The sequence below is a fragment of the Actinia tenebrosa genome, unplaced genomic scaffold, assembly GCF_029948245.1.
Source record: "Actinia tenebrosa isolate PJP-AT-01 unplaced genomic scaffold, QUT_ActTen_1.0 PGA_scaffold0__85_contigs__length_37466705, whole genome shotgun sequence".
NCBI lineage: Eukaryota > Metazoa > Cnidaria > Anthozoa > Actiniaria > Actiniidae > Actinia > Actinia tenebrosa.
This window is the reverse complement of record NW_028292569.1, coordinates 8716029-8732427: the sequence shown is the minus strand read 5'-3', so window position 1 is coordinate 8732427 and position 16399 is coordinate 8716029. Positions and strand designations below refer to the sequence as shown.

General features: G+C 37.4%; 1 protein-coding gene across 2 annotated transcripts; it reads left to right on the top strand.

Moving 5' to 3' along the window:
* The first annotated feature begins 255 nt into the window (after positions 1–255).
* On the top strand, positions 256–16345 carry LOC116293364 (uncharacterized). Of its 2 annotated transcripts, XM_031700783.2 has the most exons (17): positions 256–327; positions 1908–1982; positions 2510–2567; positions 3176–3217; positions 3477–3551; positions 3853–4007; positions 4138–4260; positions 4516–5163; positions 5529–5668; positions 5802–6063; positions 6626–8639; positions 9470–9552; positions 9936–10015; positions 10953–11051; positions 11580–11645; positions 12492–12563; positions 12676–16345. In XM_031700783.2, the coding sequence occupies exons 2-16, from the start codon at positions 1922–1924 to the stop codon at positions 12561–12563; spliced, it is 3978 nt and encodes a 1325-aa protein (XP_031556643.2). In that variant the 5' UTR covers positions 256–327; positions 1908–1921; the 3' UTR covers positions 12676–16345. The 2 variants fall into 2 exon arrangements, with proteins under 2 accessions (XP_031556643.2, XP_031556642.2); XM_031700782.2 differs by having other exon boundaries at positions 12492–16345.
* The last annotated feature ends 54 nt before the right edge of the window (positions 16346–16399 follow it).

Genomic DNA, 16399 nt, shown 5'->3' with positions numbered 1-16399 from the left:
CCATTCATTTTTTGGTAATGTTTAAAAATGTCTTTCTAGAGGAAAACACGAAACAAAAAATTCTCCTTAAGGAAAAATATGATAATTTTTGTCTGTATGAAGCGTGTTTGAAATATCAGAAAACTTTTTATTTTGTTTTTTATAATTTTTGGAGGTAGCATGGCATGATACGCCTCAAAAGTAAGAGCCTGTTATTCATCTACTCAGTGGTCTTGAATATAGCGCATGAGCAAAGTCGATTCTTCAAATCCAAAATGGCGGACGAGCGAAGGTTTGAAGGCACACAAACTTAAAAGCTGTTTTTCTTGAAGACTGCTAATTAGAATTGTAAGTTTTCCAATTTTCTGCATGTAAATGCGTACTGTTTATTGATTTAAAGAACTTGACTTATATCCTTTAGTGTTTTTGTGTGTTTTGAAGCGTTTTTATTCGAGTGATAATAGTAGGACCGTCACGACGATTGGTATTGCGCGCCAAATAACATTGTATTTTTCTGTCTTAAGTTAATGATTTTCTCCTTTTTACGCGACAAATATATTGAACGCAATAACTTACAACAATTTCGAGGCTTAAATAACTTTCTTTTAATGATTTTTTAAAAATTTTAATATTTCCGAAAATTAGTTTTCTTTTTGCCCCAGGAAAGTGGTCTTTGATTTTGAATCTTTCGCTTGTTTACCGTCCTTTATCAATCTGTCGCACACACCCACGCAAAGTCGGAGCCCTAATGCGAGATTTAACTAAGTAAAACTGCCATTCAGCAATTTTATTCGATGTCTTTGGATTTACCGTTATTGTACGTATAGTCTACAGTTTATATATCGTTATTTTAAGGTCATTGTAGCGCTGGCTTATGATATCGCAATTTGTAAACCCGTTATTTTTATCCGTGTAAATACCGCATAGTTTTAGGAAAACTCTATCCTAACCCAAACAGTTGACTGACTCATAGTTTTTAGGTTTCATTCCTACCAAAGTGTTTATTTATTTGTGTGTTTACAACATTATTTCAAGGTTGATTTTACTTTAAGGTTTAGGTATAGTTTTATATTTGGATATACATGTATTGAGGTTAAAACGCTTTTCCCATTTCAAATCATATATTGTTTCTTTGGAAGTATTTTCTGGAGCAAGACAGAAATCACACTCAAGTATTAAGATTACTGTTTTTGGTATATGTAATTCAATAATGTTATTCAATTTTCTATAAAAAGAATATTACAAGAAGTTATGATAATTTCGTAGTTAAGATTAAATGGCACAGTTTGGCATTTTGCTCTATAAGTGACTAGTTTTTTTGTCACACCCCATCCCATCAAAGGGTTGTATGGTCGTGTACGGGAATTGTCAGGGGAATTCTATTCAAATTCAAATTTCCAGTAATCGGCTAGTAGTCGTACCCTACGATAGCATAAATTAAACTATAATAAATATTTATGTGCACGCGCTGATGATACATCGTTTGAATATGACTAAAAAATGAGACCACCCAACCGAATTTGCTTCGTGGTCTAGGGGTTAGGTTTAGGGTTAGGGTTGGGGTTGGCATTGTAGTAGTTCTTTGGTGCTGAAGGTACCAAGTTGGATTCTTGGTGTCTTCACTTAATTTTTTTTCTAAGTGAGGAGAAGCAAAATTTCTAAGTCACACTCGTGTGTTCGGAAACCTATGACGTACTTCGTTAATCCATACACGACGATAGTACCCATCAAAGCAAGTAAATTATTCTTTATTTACTAGCTATAAAGTAAAAGAATGTCACAAATTTAAACCCTGACAAAGCAGTCAATATAGTCCATTAAGGACCCACATTGGTATTCCACTTTTGGTACTAGCTTGTGCAAAAAAATTGCTAGTGTAAATGTGTTTTAAGAGGGACACTATCGTTCTGAAATATATTTTTGTTTAGATGGTATCCAGTTGATGTTTTTAAAGACCATGGAGGTCAGCAGGGAGGAAGCAAAAAGGATTCTGAGAAGATTAGGTAAAGAAAAAAAATTAGAGTTTGATATTCTGCCACTGACTGCCTGACGCTAAAGTTACTATGCTAATACACTTATTATAGTCACTTGATGAATATCCAATCAGAGAGCAGATATTAAATGGTAAAGGTCTACTTAATTCTCGAACCGATATTTTGACTGAGATGCAATTTTGGTTAGAATATTTGTACAGTAATACCATACATTTATTGATGGGCTGCAAGCATTCCCAAGAGAGTTAAAAAGACCAAAGCATTGCAGTTATTGTGGTGAGGTTAACACTTGATGTTAAATGGCACCACTGTTCCCCTGAGAGGTTGTGATGGCGTAACTTGCAATCAAAGAATTATAGCTTTTCTCAGTTCTCAGTCAAGAAGTTTTTCAAACCAGGAGTTTAAATCTAATTGGTGTGATTTCCATCAATGAAAGAGCCCAATATGAATGGGAAATTGAAAGTAACCTTTACTTAAAATTTGCATTTTATGATATCGATCACTAACACTTTGCATATGTGTTGCAATTGTGTTAGAACTTGAAGCCTATTCTTCAATAGTCAGCACATTCAGAGCACAAGGAGATTTGAACCGGTAAGTTCTTCTTCTTGAAATGATCCGCACTTTGAAGGGCTACAAATGGATCCATTTTGATAGACAGACCTATATAATGGTTAAATTTAGCCCCAAAGCACTTCTTTTTATGGATCACAATATTGACAGTCCTTGCCAACACCAATGAAAAAAGTGGGGAAATATATAGTGCAATTTCGATTTTTCGTTTCAATTTTTAAAAACCCAGAAAATACACCTGATATACTTTCAAGAGCATCTCTTGAAAATAAGATTCTTTGTTTGAATGGTATCCATATTCATGTGTCTTATAAAGCATCAGCAGACTAATTCAATATGTGGCGTCTAAAAAATTATGCTGAAGCAAAAAAAAATCCTGAGAAATTTCTTTGTTTGAAAAAAAAACTTGTCATTGCTTATCACCACCGTAAGTACAGCAGTGGTGCAGCTCAATGGGGTCGAACTGAAAGGTATCCATATTCATGTTTCTTCTTATTTATGCATGGACAAACTAATTCAATATATGGCATGTAAAAAATTATGCTGAGCAAAGAAGGCCTAAGAAATTTCTTTAATTCAAATTTTGGATTTGGTAATGTAATAATAACAATTATTTATCTTTCTTTTAGTGAAAAAAAGAAATTATTGACAGACCTTGGCATTCATCTAAGGTTAGTAATGATCATTAAGGAATGGTCAATGCTTAGCGTGCGTATATCCAGTTATGGATGCAGCAGGAGGTTGCTAAGCATTAAAGAAGCGCAAGAGTTGCACAAGGCGTGGCTGAGTGTAACTCTAGCTTCTTGAGTGCTTAAGCAACCTCCCAAGTGCATCCAGAACTGTATATACGCACAACTGAGCAATGACTATTGCTTTTTAAACATAGTAAATAACAATGCCTAACTTTTGTTTTTTACATTTTAACTACAGCATATCAACTGAGCGACATAGAGCTGAAGTTCGTAGAGCCTTTAGTGATGACAGACTTGGAGCTGTTGCCGAGTGGTAAATGTGGTTTATGATAATGTTAATATTTAGAAGAGAAATTGCAAGTTTGCAAATTTTCATAGAATTCTTCCTGGTTGACAGCACATGGTGAACAAATTATGATATTCAACGACTAATTGAAACCCAGTAAAGAAAACCATATAATTTTTTAAGACATTTTTTAAAATTTAACTGTTTTTAGCTGTATCAGTATCAACTGTGTGATCCTTTTTTACACCCCCCTTTTCTTGTTATCAAGAAAATTAATCAACTTTTCTAAGATTAATTTAAATACACAGTAATTTGATTTTCCCCCCAGTATTGTTGGTCCCAGTACATGTTCTGAATGGGCAGCAGAAGGGCGCCGGCTTGTACCTCTCATGCCTCGCCTGGTGCCACAGACCATACTGAGTGGTACAGCAACTGCTTCAGCAAATGCTGCTGCTGCAGCTAATGCACAAGTCTCCGCACAAGGTTTGTTTCAGATCAGTTGCATAATTTTAACTTTCTACCACAAATGTATTTTTTCTAAAGTAGTTGTAATGTAATGTAAAATATAATGATCTAAAATAATTACTAAAGAGCCATGCTTATTTTTCTCCAGTAAAAAAGACAGCTGTTGGCAATTCTTTGGTGTCGTCCACCACAAGAGAGACTTCTTTTAACAGTAGTACCAGTGGGCCATCGTCTGTAAAACCATCTCCAGTAAAACCACTTGCAAGACAAAGTAAGGCAACTACTTATGGCTGGAGTGCTTGTCATGTTTCTGCTATGTGCCTCCATAACTTTGAGATATTAGAATTTTGGCTTCTGTCAATCAAACATTTGCTGGGTCAGTCTGTTCTATCTAGCTTGAAATGATGCCAGATGTTCTGAACTTGGTTGACTGAAGCCAGTAACATGAGAACATGGCTGTGACTGTATGGCAGATTGTGGGAGTCCTTTAATCATTGCTAACAACTTTTGTATTTCTGTTTTTCAGGTTCTGAGACCATTGATGTGGAATATGACAGTGATGATAACAAAGCAAAGAAAAAGCGCAAACTAAGTCAAAACGTTACTGTGGCTAAACCTTCTCCTAAGATGCTATTGAACGCAACTTCTGTTGTTAACAAACAAGGCACCAAAACTAACTCTGTTAGTACCAGCACCATGACAAAAGTTGGAAAACAACCCTTGACAGCAGGGAATGTCAAGGCAACACAGAAACTAATGCTTCCTGCTTCAGCATCCCAGGTCAAGTTGCTGACTAAAACTGTTTCCATTACTCAGACGGTTTGCCAAGCAAAGACTGTGTTAAATTACAAGACTGTTGCAGCCCCTGCAGCAGTGAAGGTCCAAACTGTGATGAGCCACACAGCTCCCAAAACACAAGTAAAGGTTGCCATTCCATCAAAAAATGTGCTTGTTCCAAAACCCAGCGTATCCACTAGCCCATCTAAGTCTGTTACGTCCCCTATTAAGGCAGGCATCACAATGTCACACCTTGCGGCCAAGCAAAGAGGAAAACAAACAGCAAGATTCAAGCCTGTGCCTGGGACAGTCAAATACAAACCTGTGACTCCAGCTACCAAGGAAACTACTGCTGTAACTATGGCAACAACAAGCTCCAACATTACAACCTTAACAGGTTAGTCAGCACTTGCTCAAAAGCAAGTTGTGCTGGTTACAGAAACATAAAACCCTGTATACTAATCTCAAAATATTTTATCATATAGTTAGGATAGTACACACGCATGGGTTGGTAAAAAACTGTGCTTTGTTAGTGAACGGAGCACAGTGCTGACGCCATTTGCTCGCGAAGTTCTGCTAGATCCTGTGACTGTTTTTCTTTATGTGTAAATAAATTCAATACCAAAAAAATGCTTATGGCTTGTGCTTCTCTTTACGCTTCTTTCATTGCTTACGTCACTTCCTGCGTGCTTTATTACTGAACAGGGCACAGAAAAAGCTGTTTCATTTGTTAAATATAATACCTCTTCCATTGTTTGCTAGGCTCTACCATCTCCAGTATTCCAAGCACCCAGCCTATTGTCAGAGTAATCCAGGTTCCCAGTACTGGAGGGATGGGAATAAGTAAGCCTATGATCGGCATGACAACTGGACTCAGCAAGCCATCAGCCTCTGTTGCCTCTGTAAGTATTTTTGTCACTAGCGCTAAGTTGATAAACTGTCAGAACATTAGATAAAGTTTCCATTTCTTATTTGTAGTATGCCACATGTTAGAATTGCTAGCTGGTTACTGATATATTAATTTTTTCAACATAGGTGTCAAGTGGGACGTCAGTCTTGAAGATCCCTATCAGCACGACAACACAGTCATCAGCTATAACATCAACAACACAAGGTGGAAAGATTTTGTCCCAGGCACCAGCAAAGTCGGTGACTACATCATCAAGCAAGACTGTTGTCATGTCAACCATAGTGGGCGGAACAAAGAAGGTGGTGTTGTCGGTACCTGCACCGGTAACTCCTATCAAGGCTAAACCCAGTGCCGTTGTTGCTACAAGTAGTGCTGCCAAATCAACAGGTATCCCTAACATTATAAATCCTATAAGACTAAAACAAACTAATTGCTAATCACCTCCGCAAAGTACAGCAGTGGCGTAGCTCAATGGGATCAAACTGAAAGCATGTGAAGGTGCCTCTGGCAGCTGCTATATAGTCCTTTCATGACCCCAGAGCACAGCTCTAACCAGCTTGAATTAGTTAGGGTTGATTTGAGAGGATGGAGAAAAAACGGGAAGGCCAGAAAAACACTCGGAGTCAGAAAGACAACCAAACAACCCAGCTCATATGGGGCGACCGGGACTCAAACCCCAGACCTCAGAGGTGAGAGGCGAGCATTTTACCACCATGCCATCTTGACGACCCTTTTTTTCTCCTTCATTGTTTGACTACAGTGTATAACTTCTATTACGCCACTGTAAGTCTTGGTAAGTCTTGCCTTCACAAGCTAGCCCTATTCTTAACCTGCATTTGAAAACAACTAATGCCTGTAAAGAAGCATGTTCCAAGCTTCATTCAATATTTTTCCAAGTTCTGACTCTGCATATTTAAAAAAAAGTAAAATGTTGTCCCTTCAATTTTAGGTATTGGCAGCCAGCTAAGTCAGTCTCCTAGTGAGAAAAAGAAAGCAGCAGAAAAACCTGCTAAGATCACAACAGTACCATCATTGGAATGTACTGAAACAAGCAGTTTTCTAAAAGCCCCACAAGCTACCATACCTAAAACAGGTGCAGCCTCAACACTCTCCAGCCAGGGGAGAACAAGACCTCTACAGACCCTCTTGCCTGCCCCACCTAAGCCAACTGCTGTTACTTCCACTACACCTCTGCCTAGTGCACCGACAGGAAGAAAATTGCCGCAGATTCTCCCTGCTCCTGCTAAGACAACTGTCCTGGTTCCTTTAGCTACTCCAGCTACACAAACAGTTGGTAGTACGACTCTAGTTTCGACAGCAGTGGTGTCTACAGGTGGCTCTAATTCCAAGGTGCCTATGGTTCAGTTAATGTCAAAATCAACTGCGCCTCCTGTGGTATCAAAATTGAGTTTCACCAATGCTTTCCCAGGTTCTAGTACCAGTGTTTCTCCTGCAGGAAGCCAAGCAAAAACATCTTTGACACATTCAGGGTTAATTCCTCAAGTAACCAATGAATCTCCGGGCTCCCTTGTGGAAACATTACCAACAGTACCTGTTGTTTTGGATAACACAGTTAATCTTGTTATCCCAAAGAGCAATGCCAGCTTTACAGATACCCAGAAAGAGCCGACTGACCAAGAAAGCAGAGCACATGATGATAAACCAGAGGAACAAGAGCCATCAAAAGCTGATCACTTAAAAACAGAAGGTGATAATAATACCTCATCTGAAGATGATTCCCTGCTTGTTTGCTCAGAGACTAGTCTACAGGATGGTCCCCTCACACCTGAAGAAATATCCCCTGAAGATAGAGCTGGAAATCTTACTTCTTCTCCGGTGCAACCACTTCAAGCTACAAGTATTTCTTCTAGATCACTACTTGCTGCCCATAATAATAGTGGCCATGAAAAATGTACCTCCACATTTTTGAGCAACGAAAATGTTACAGATTTTCAAGGAAAGACCACTCCAGAAGTGAATGATTCAAGTAAAATTGTGAATGATATCCTCAATGACTTAGATTCTGTTCATGACCTCAAAGAAAAGTCCCAGGCAAAACCATGTGAAAAACAGCCTTCAGCACTGAACGATAGAGATTTTGAAAAATGTAAAGAATTAGAAGAGGTAAAAAATATCTCACTACAAGAAGGACTGGGTGGGAAAAATCTTGCCATGGATGATGTAAAGGACTTTGGTGCAGTCAGTTCTTTTCTCCTGAATTTTGTTGGTGAAAATATGAGTGATCAAAATGCAAGCAATTCTTCAGAGAGCAGTTCTGTCTCCTCTGGTTTGGATTCTAAAGAATTACAAGAAGTAAACGTGGGCTTGAAGCCTGACCAAACAAATGAAATTTTAGCTGAATCCAAACAGCAAAACGAAGGATTAAAAACAACGGTACAATTTTCTCCCGAGAGTAGAGTTTTTTCAGGGAACTTGGATATTAGTAGCATATCTTTGAATATATCAAGTACTAGCAAAGCAGAGGAAAGTTTACAGAACAAAGTAAATCATGATGGGTTTTCACTTGAAAATATACATTCACATTCAAACAAGGTTGACCACGATTTGAAGGATCTCCCTCAGAATTTATTCGGTTGTTCAACGAGCTCCAAAGAGAGCTTGTGCAATCAGAGCTCTGCAACTTTTGTCCAAAGCTCTGTTGAACAAAGTTTAGTTGAGAACTCAAATCAGTATCATCTAAAAGACTCAGTGCAGTGTCCTAGTGAGCAAAGCATGAAAGACTTGCCTCAGACTTCTGTAAACTCAGACATTATTGGTAATATGCTGGCTGCACATGCAAGCTCTAGTTCAGCTGAGCATGAAGAAGGCCTGACTGAAAGTGAAAGACTTGCTTTAGAAGCTATTGCTAATGTCAGAACAAGTGGAAGAAAGAGGAAACCTCCAACAATTCTTTCTCTGTCTCCACCGAGACAAACTAGTGGATGGATAAGGGGTGCTCTAAGGTATGTTAAAGTTGAGTCCAGCTTTAAACACTGCCCCTTACCAGTATTGCAACTTAAATTAATATCATTAATACATTAATTAACATCATTTAACATGTTGACCTTTTTATGCTTACTTCAGTGTTTCTTCAATGCACCAATCAGGGATGCATCTCACATGCCACATGTGCAACGCATATGGATAGCCTACATTTTTAAGGAATTAGTTAAAAGATTGACATTGCAAAGATTGACTTTTTTGATGCACTGACTAGGGGTGTATCACACATGCACATCACATCTGGTTAGGATTCACGCTACTCCTTCAAATCCTTAAAAAGCTCTGGAATTGGAAACACATTTTCAATGCACTTGAAAGGCTCTTGAAAATATAGCTCAATGTTACTTGATGCTCCTGGAATTATCCTTGGAATAGTCCCCTTTACAGTTCCCTGTGCCATCTTGAAAGGTAGCCATGCCTTTGCATCGAAGCAAGACGAACAGTGAGCTTTGCAATGATAGAGACCTTTTTTTAACACCTTGGACAATTCACATGTCCCTATCATTGCAAGCTCACCATTCATCTCGCTTTGATGCAAAGGCACGGCTACCTTTCAAGATGGCGCAAGGAACTGTGAAGGGGGCTATTGTAAAGTATTCTAATTGTAAACGTTCTTGTAGCTCTAAAAACAGCAAGGTGTTGGTAACTCATGGGTACCAACTTGTGCTATTTTCCATTATCTTAAGTCAATGTTACAAGCTTCAAGACTTTTAAAGTCATTGTTAAAATAAATTCATTAAAACATTGTTTTTCTTAGTCTCCATAGAACTGAAATGTTTTTCATCAACAGCTTACTCCAAAAAGTGTGTGGCTACCGTGGTCAAGGTAGAAAAAAGGGAGATCACAGTCCAGTAACATGGTTCCTTAGACCAGGTGAGAATAATATTAACTTGTCTGAGTTCTTACTTTTGTGCAAAATGTAGCATGTAGCACACTTAAATATGGTAAGAATAAATGTGGCAAGTAAGACCCACGTCCCTGTTATCATTAGACTTTTGCAAAGTCCTTATATACTTATATAAGTATATATTTTTACGACCATCACTCCCCATAAGGTGCTCTTCTGTGAGGTTCCCTCCACATGCACTACCACTACATTCTATTATTTACAACATATGACATTCTCCGTATTCGTTCATGTGTGCTCAATAAAGCAATAATAAATGCAGCCCAACTTTCACCCTCACTATAGGCTTTGATTTCTTAACTCTTACTGTTAATGATTATTTTCCTTTTTCTTTATTCTTTTTTTATAGTTGATCCAAATGAGGCTCCAGGATATCTCAAGGTTATCAAAACTCCCATGGATTTTAGCACCATCAAGTCAAAACTGGAGGTTAGTCAAGTAGTTTAAGATGTGTAGGGATGATCTCAAGCTTGCTTTATTTCTTTCTCTCTTTTCATTTTCTTCCCTACTTTCCCTCCTGCCTACTTATATTAGCTGACTTCCTCTTTTCTTCCTTTCTCTCTTTTAATTATGAATTATGTTTTAAGGTGACTGCCTACTTTTGGAAATTGATTTAAGCTTTTTTTAAAACTTTGATTTTCTGAATTGAAATTTAATGCTGATTCCAAATCTGGAAAGAAAAATAGGGTGTCCCGAGCTCATTTTCGAGATAATCAGCATTTAATGGAAGCCTACGCACGAGCTTTTGGAGTAGAAATTGCGCCACCGGAAGTGATTAGAAAAAAATTAAGATTAATAAGATAATAGTTATTTGCAGACTATATGATTGCGCGAATGAAGGCTAGTCAATCCTTCTACAATAATACATGGATATTTTCGACAAAAAGACAGAGAGATACATTGATTTGTCATATTTTGTAGTTTCGGTGCTCTTAAAAAATCTCACAAAGTCGAACAAAAATCCCTACAAAAATCTATTTTTTCACATGTTCCTGATTTAAACTTTTCCTAAAATGTTGATATAACCTAGATTTTTAGGAGTTTTTTCGAATGAGCTATCAAAAAATATAGAGTCCCGTGCAAAATTTGAGGGTTTTGCCCTGTTGAAGCTCAAAACGCGTATGGTTCTTCAATAAAATCTTGTAGATTTTTCAGCGGTTTTTGAGCGCGCGCTCATCGTGGGCTCAATTCGAACGTTCAAAAGTAGGCAGCCACCTTAATAGCAATAATGAATGCTTCATAAATAACCATAAGTAGTAATACTACTAATTTTAATTTGTCAACTATACCATCATCAAAAACTCTCACTCTAATACTAGATGAACATATTATGACCTAAATGTTGATCTACTGTTGTTGTGTTCAGGCCGGCTTGTACAAGGATTATACAGAATTTTATGATGACATGATACTGACCAAGACAAACTGTTTTAAGTACAACCCTCCAGGACATGATATAAGGAAGGTAAGCGGCTGTTTACAATCAGATCCATGGTTATACAACACAGACCAGGGAGGGGGTGGGTGGGCTATACTGTCATACACATCAACTGCAGTCCAAATATACTGGGAAATAGACCTATCCCGAATTCGATTGACTGACCATGAAACAATGGTTTGAAGTCGAGGTTGAACTTGATTCTTTTATTCATCAAGTTCAACCTCAACTTGAAACCATTGTTTCGTGACCAGTCAAGCGAATTCAGGATAGGTCTATTACATTGATTATTAAATTATTATACTGTGTAGCCTTGAGGTTATAACTATATTATAACTAACATACATCACATACCCCCTCCCCCCCTACACACACACACCCTAATTTTTGCTTTTGCATACTTGGCTATTATATATTTAAATCTTATTCATCTCCCCAACCCTTAACACTTTTTAGGGTGCTCTGCTGCTCTTGCAACAAGCTTTATTTAGACAGTTATTTGTAAATCAGAATGACTAATGATTATTGTTGTGTTCATTCATCTATTGGTTGTAGGACTGTGAAGAGGTTTTTCACTACTTTGAAACAGAATATGAAAAAATGTTGGAAAGATGGGAAAAGGTAGTGTGTATTGCAGTTAATTGTATTGCTTAGTTTGTCTTTGATATATTGATCAGCTGTTTTACAGATTTACATTCACCCAACCATTCATATTATTTCAATCATCAATGCATAAAAACAAATTTATTAATTACTAAGACTTTGGTTATTGTTACATGTATTTTAACATCCCTCCTGGCCTCCCTTTCATTCCTCTCCCCTTCCTCTTTGCCTCCTTCTATCTCCCTTCCTCCATTATCCATGAATCCTTCCATGCATCCATCCCTCCCTCCATCTCTCCGTCCCTCCATTCATCCCCCATTCATCCCTCCCTCCTCTCTCCCTCCCTCCCTCCCTCCCTCCCACTATAATCCATCCCACCCAACCCATCCATTCATCATACCCTCCATCACATCCCTACCTCCCACTATTCATCCCCATCCACCCACCATCCATTCATACATCCCTCCATCCATCCCTCCCTCCCCCCATCATCCCTCCCTCCCCCATCCATCTTCCTTCCTCCCTTACTCGAATTCCCTCCTTCTATTCATCCATCCCTCCCTCCCCCCATCCATCTCTCCTTCCCTTCCTCCTTCGAATTCCCTCCTTCTATTCATCCCTCCCTCCATCCCCCCATCCATCTCTTCATTCTTCCTCCTTCGAATTCCTCCTTCTATTCCCCATCCCTCCCTCCCCCCATCCATCTCTCCTTCCTTCCCTCCCTCCTTTGAATTCCCTCCTTCCGTCCTTCTATTCATCCATCCCTCCCTCCCTCCTTCCATTCATCCATCCATCCATTCATCCAATTATTACAATATTTAAAGATTTGTCATTTTGTCTTTATCTTTTAACTTTATCTTTCAGTGTCATGTGTCTCCAGCAAAGAAGCCTCGCACAATGCCAAAGTCAGAATTTGCCACATCCATGTCCTGTTAGGTAAATCTGAATTATACCTTAGAAGGCACAACTGTTACTGAACTCTGATTGGCTACTTGCTTACGAAGAAAAAATTACTACCCCATGTAAACCACATTTTGCTATGTTTCAGGGCTTAAAATAACAGCAAGTAATCTGACAATGTCTGGTCAGAACTGGAACCTGTCCTGTCAAATTTTTGTCTTGCCTGTCATTTTGATCAGTAAGGTTGAGTCAGAAACAAGGTATGACTGAGCTAAAACAGATTTGGCCAGTGAGCATAAGCAACAACTGACCAAACATTATTTTAAGCCCTGTTTTTTGGTCAGGAATTGTGTCTGCTGGTAAAAACCAGTGATAGTTCCTTCTAAAATGATGCTTAGTAATTCTAGAATTTTTCAAATAGTCCTCATCACTTGGCAACTTGATCAAGGATGAGTAGCTTTGAGAAACTAATCCTTTCAGTCTGTGTAGACCAAATGCAATAACATGACAAAAGTAACTTGTACAAATAACTTATTTTACACTTTAATTTGTAACCAATTCTGAAGTATATTATTATCTTAAAAGATTCATTCAAAGAGATTTAATATTAATAACCATAATTACATATTTGTAAAGTGTACAAAATGTATTTCTAAAAACAACAAGAGGTGATACCAATAATAGTATTCTGTAATAACTATATGGTAATGATGTATATTGAAATTCTGCTAAAAGTTTGATATCATTATGCAATCCCATTCCAAACAGTGAGCATGCACCAGTGCTAGTCTAACAATCTGATTGTTTTTATATGATCTTTAATTGTAAGGCACAACCTAGGTAGAGCAGTTTGTTTGCTTTAATTTCAAGTGATCATTAATTTGCAAAATAACATTTTTATGCTACTACTAGAAAGGTACTGCTAGAAGAGGTATTTTGCGAATTTCTTAGAAGTAAAGTTCCTGCAATTCTCATCAGTTTTTCATGGTATTAACCATTTAAACCATGCTTATATTTTATCATAATTTAGCATTCCACAAGCCTTTATGCTTGAGTACTATTTAGTCCATGTAAATAATTATATAATAGTGTATGATAACATAGTAACGTTCAAGCTACTAAATATGATCATGAAATATTTGAGTACGCTAAACTTTGAACAGTTTTCATTGAATTGAACAGTTCATTGAAACTTGAAGAAGATAGATTCACCTGTAGGTGACTTTCTTTAGAGAAAAGGATGCATGACTTTTTACTTCTTCTTCTTCTCTTTATGTGGTATCATTTGTTGATATTTAGCTGAATATATAAAATCACCACTGCTCTGTATTCTAAATCTGTATTCTAGACACGCTGCAATAGACCAGTTTTGAGTTCCAAATTTCTGCTGTCTTCCTTGATCACAGACTCATTTACACATGGTTAGCCTCGTATCAGTATCTAAATATTCACAAATACCAGCTGTAAAGTAATAAAGAATGCACAACTTCAACAATACAAACACTATGAAATTCATGGCCCTTTACTGGAACACATAAATATTCTGCACAAAAGCGAGGCTAACCCTTTGTATATGAGTTTGTAATCAAGGAACACAGCTCTTATTTGAAACTCGATGGTCTTTTTATCCAGCTTGCTTGGGCAGTGCAATTCAAAATTGATGACAAAACGAATCAATTTAAAAAAATCAAAGTCATAGAACTTCTTTGAAAAATTGATTATCCACATGAAGAGAGCATAAATAAGAGAGTGAAACTTCTAAATAACGCACTCTTTCTGTTAATTATTGTTTTGATCACTAAAAATGAAATGGAAAGAGAATGTGCACGCAAGTTGATGGCGCATATGAGTAGGGTAAGGTGAAATTTAAACTGCATCCGGTCACTAAAAATAGCCCATCCGGCAAATTTACATAGCACATGGGTTATTAAGAAGTTTCCCTCTCATTTATGCTCTCTTGTTATTCTCTGATAGGATTAAGACCTAGAGTTTTACTGCTTTCGGGCTCCCTGTGCTGTTGATGTTACCACAGGAAGCCCATAAGGAAAGTGTATCATAGATTTTAGGAAAAAAGCTGTTTGCTAAGTTAGCTTCAATACGGTGGTTTAATTTTAGTTGTTAGTGGTACCTGCTGATTGTGTGGTGATGCATGACCCCTGCCTTCGAGCTGCCTTACATGACCCCTTACATGCATGTGACGTCAAAGCAACTCAATTTGGAGGACAGAACAAAAGAATTTTAATCTCATTAGAATTGGAAACCTATTGGGATGTCCTCCAAATCAAGCTGCATTACGACATACTACAAGGGGTCTATATGTTCAAATTAAATATTTGATAGCTTTTAGACTGTGCAGACCTTAGATGTAAAATATAAATTCCAATATTGCAAGCATTTTGTTATCATTATTGACATTTATGATCAGATTCTTTTTAGAAAAGTCAAACAAAAAGAGCACAAACTTATCTTTTAAGAGTGTGGTAAAAGTGTGGTCAAGTTTAACACTTTATTTCATATGTAAGGAAATTATTTTCATCAACATGTGCCCCTCCCATGCTGCAGCCATGTTTTCTGAAACAGTAGATTTTTCTCCTTGTATAAGCCTCACTTTTAAAACTCCAGATTGAGTTTATGTAGGTTTATACAAGGGAGCACATTAAAATTTTGATTGTGTTGGTTTATCTTCGATTTTATCGCACATATTCTAAGATATAGCAGGCGTTCCTTGTAGTGATTGTTTGCGTGCGCGCGCGCTACACTTCATGGCAGGCGTTCCTTGCTTTAGTCGGGCTAGCGAATTTACTCCGAAAACCGACAAATATCTTGCTAGGAGATCGTAAGCCATTCGGATCGGCCGAAACCAAAACACTACGAGGAACGCCTGTCACAAGATGGATTGCGCGCGCTAGATAGATCAACCAAGATCAATGACTTTCCTTATACAAACAAAATTTCAATGTGCTCCCTTGGTTTATAAGGTTTTTATTCTCATAGCACAGAACATGGCTGCTGCAAGATTAAGGTCCATGTTTCTAAAATGAAAATGTAGGAACATTGAAATCTGTACCACACAGGTTGTTGGAAATCAACATTGTCACATGCACAGAATTGATTTTGCAATAACGTAAAAGGGTTTTTAATTGATAGATGTCAATCAAATGTTTCAATGACATTCCATAGGCCTGTGCCCTCAAAAACTTTGTTTTTTTCTAACAATGTCATGGAAACACTTTGATTGATGTCACTAACACCCTATTTCATCGAAATAGCAAATTATATGATATTTCTGTAAAAAAAAATAATATCAAGAAATTGTATTGTAAAATTTTACATTTTTGTCTTCCTGCAATAATATTTTCATAAACATGCAAACTCTGTATCTGTGAGGTGCACACTGAAATTTGGTTTTTCGCTGCCTTCAATCAAAAATAATCAGTTGGTACCTTTCATATTTTTGACTGGCAGCAGCAAAAAAAAACAAATTTCAGCCTGCAGCTTGGAGACACAGTTTTCATGTTCACGGAAATTACAGTAATTGGTCCACTGTCTTTAAATCCATTGTGTGTAGTTCCAGAAAATATCCATACCCCACCCATGGTTGGAATTGGAAATTCTGGAAGGGAGGGGGGTCAGAGAAAGAACAATATTACAGATTTTCTAAAAAAGGAAATTGGAAACTCCTGGGGGTAGTGGGGAAGGGGCATTTTGCAAATTCCCTCTGTGGTAGGAATATGATTATTTTCTGGAACTACACAATATCAAAAGTGTACAGGTATCACCAAATGAAATCTTTAATAAAACTGGCTGTTTTACTGGAAGTTTTGGTTACGTTTTGAAAACAAAACTTAATATCTTTTGAAAAAAAGGGTTGG

Bases quoted from the DNA above. Each gene is read 5' to 3' on its own strand.
- LOC116293364 (XM_031700783.2), top strand. From the start codon at position 1,922: ATGTTTTTAAAGACCATGGAGGTCAGCAGGGAGGAAGCAAAAAGGATT. The intron at 1,983-2,509 runs GTAAAGAAAAAA...CAATTGTGTTAG, and splicing joins AAGGATTCTGAGAAGATTAG to AACTTGAAGCCTATTCTTCA. The intron at 11,052-11,579 runs GTAAGCGGCTGT...TATTGGTTGTAG, and splicing joins CAGGACATGATATAAGGAAG to GACTGTGAAGAGGTTTTTCA.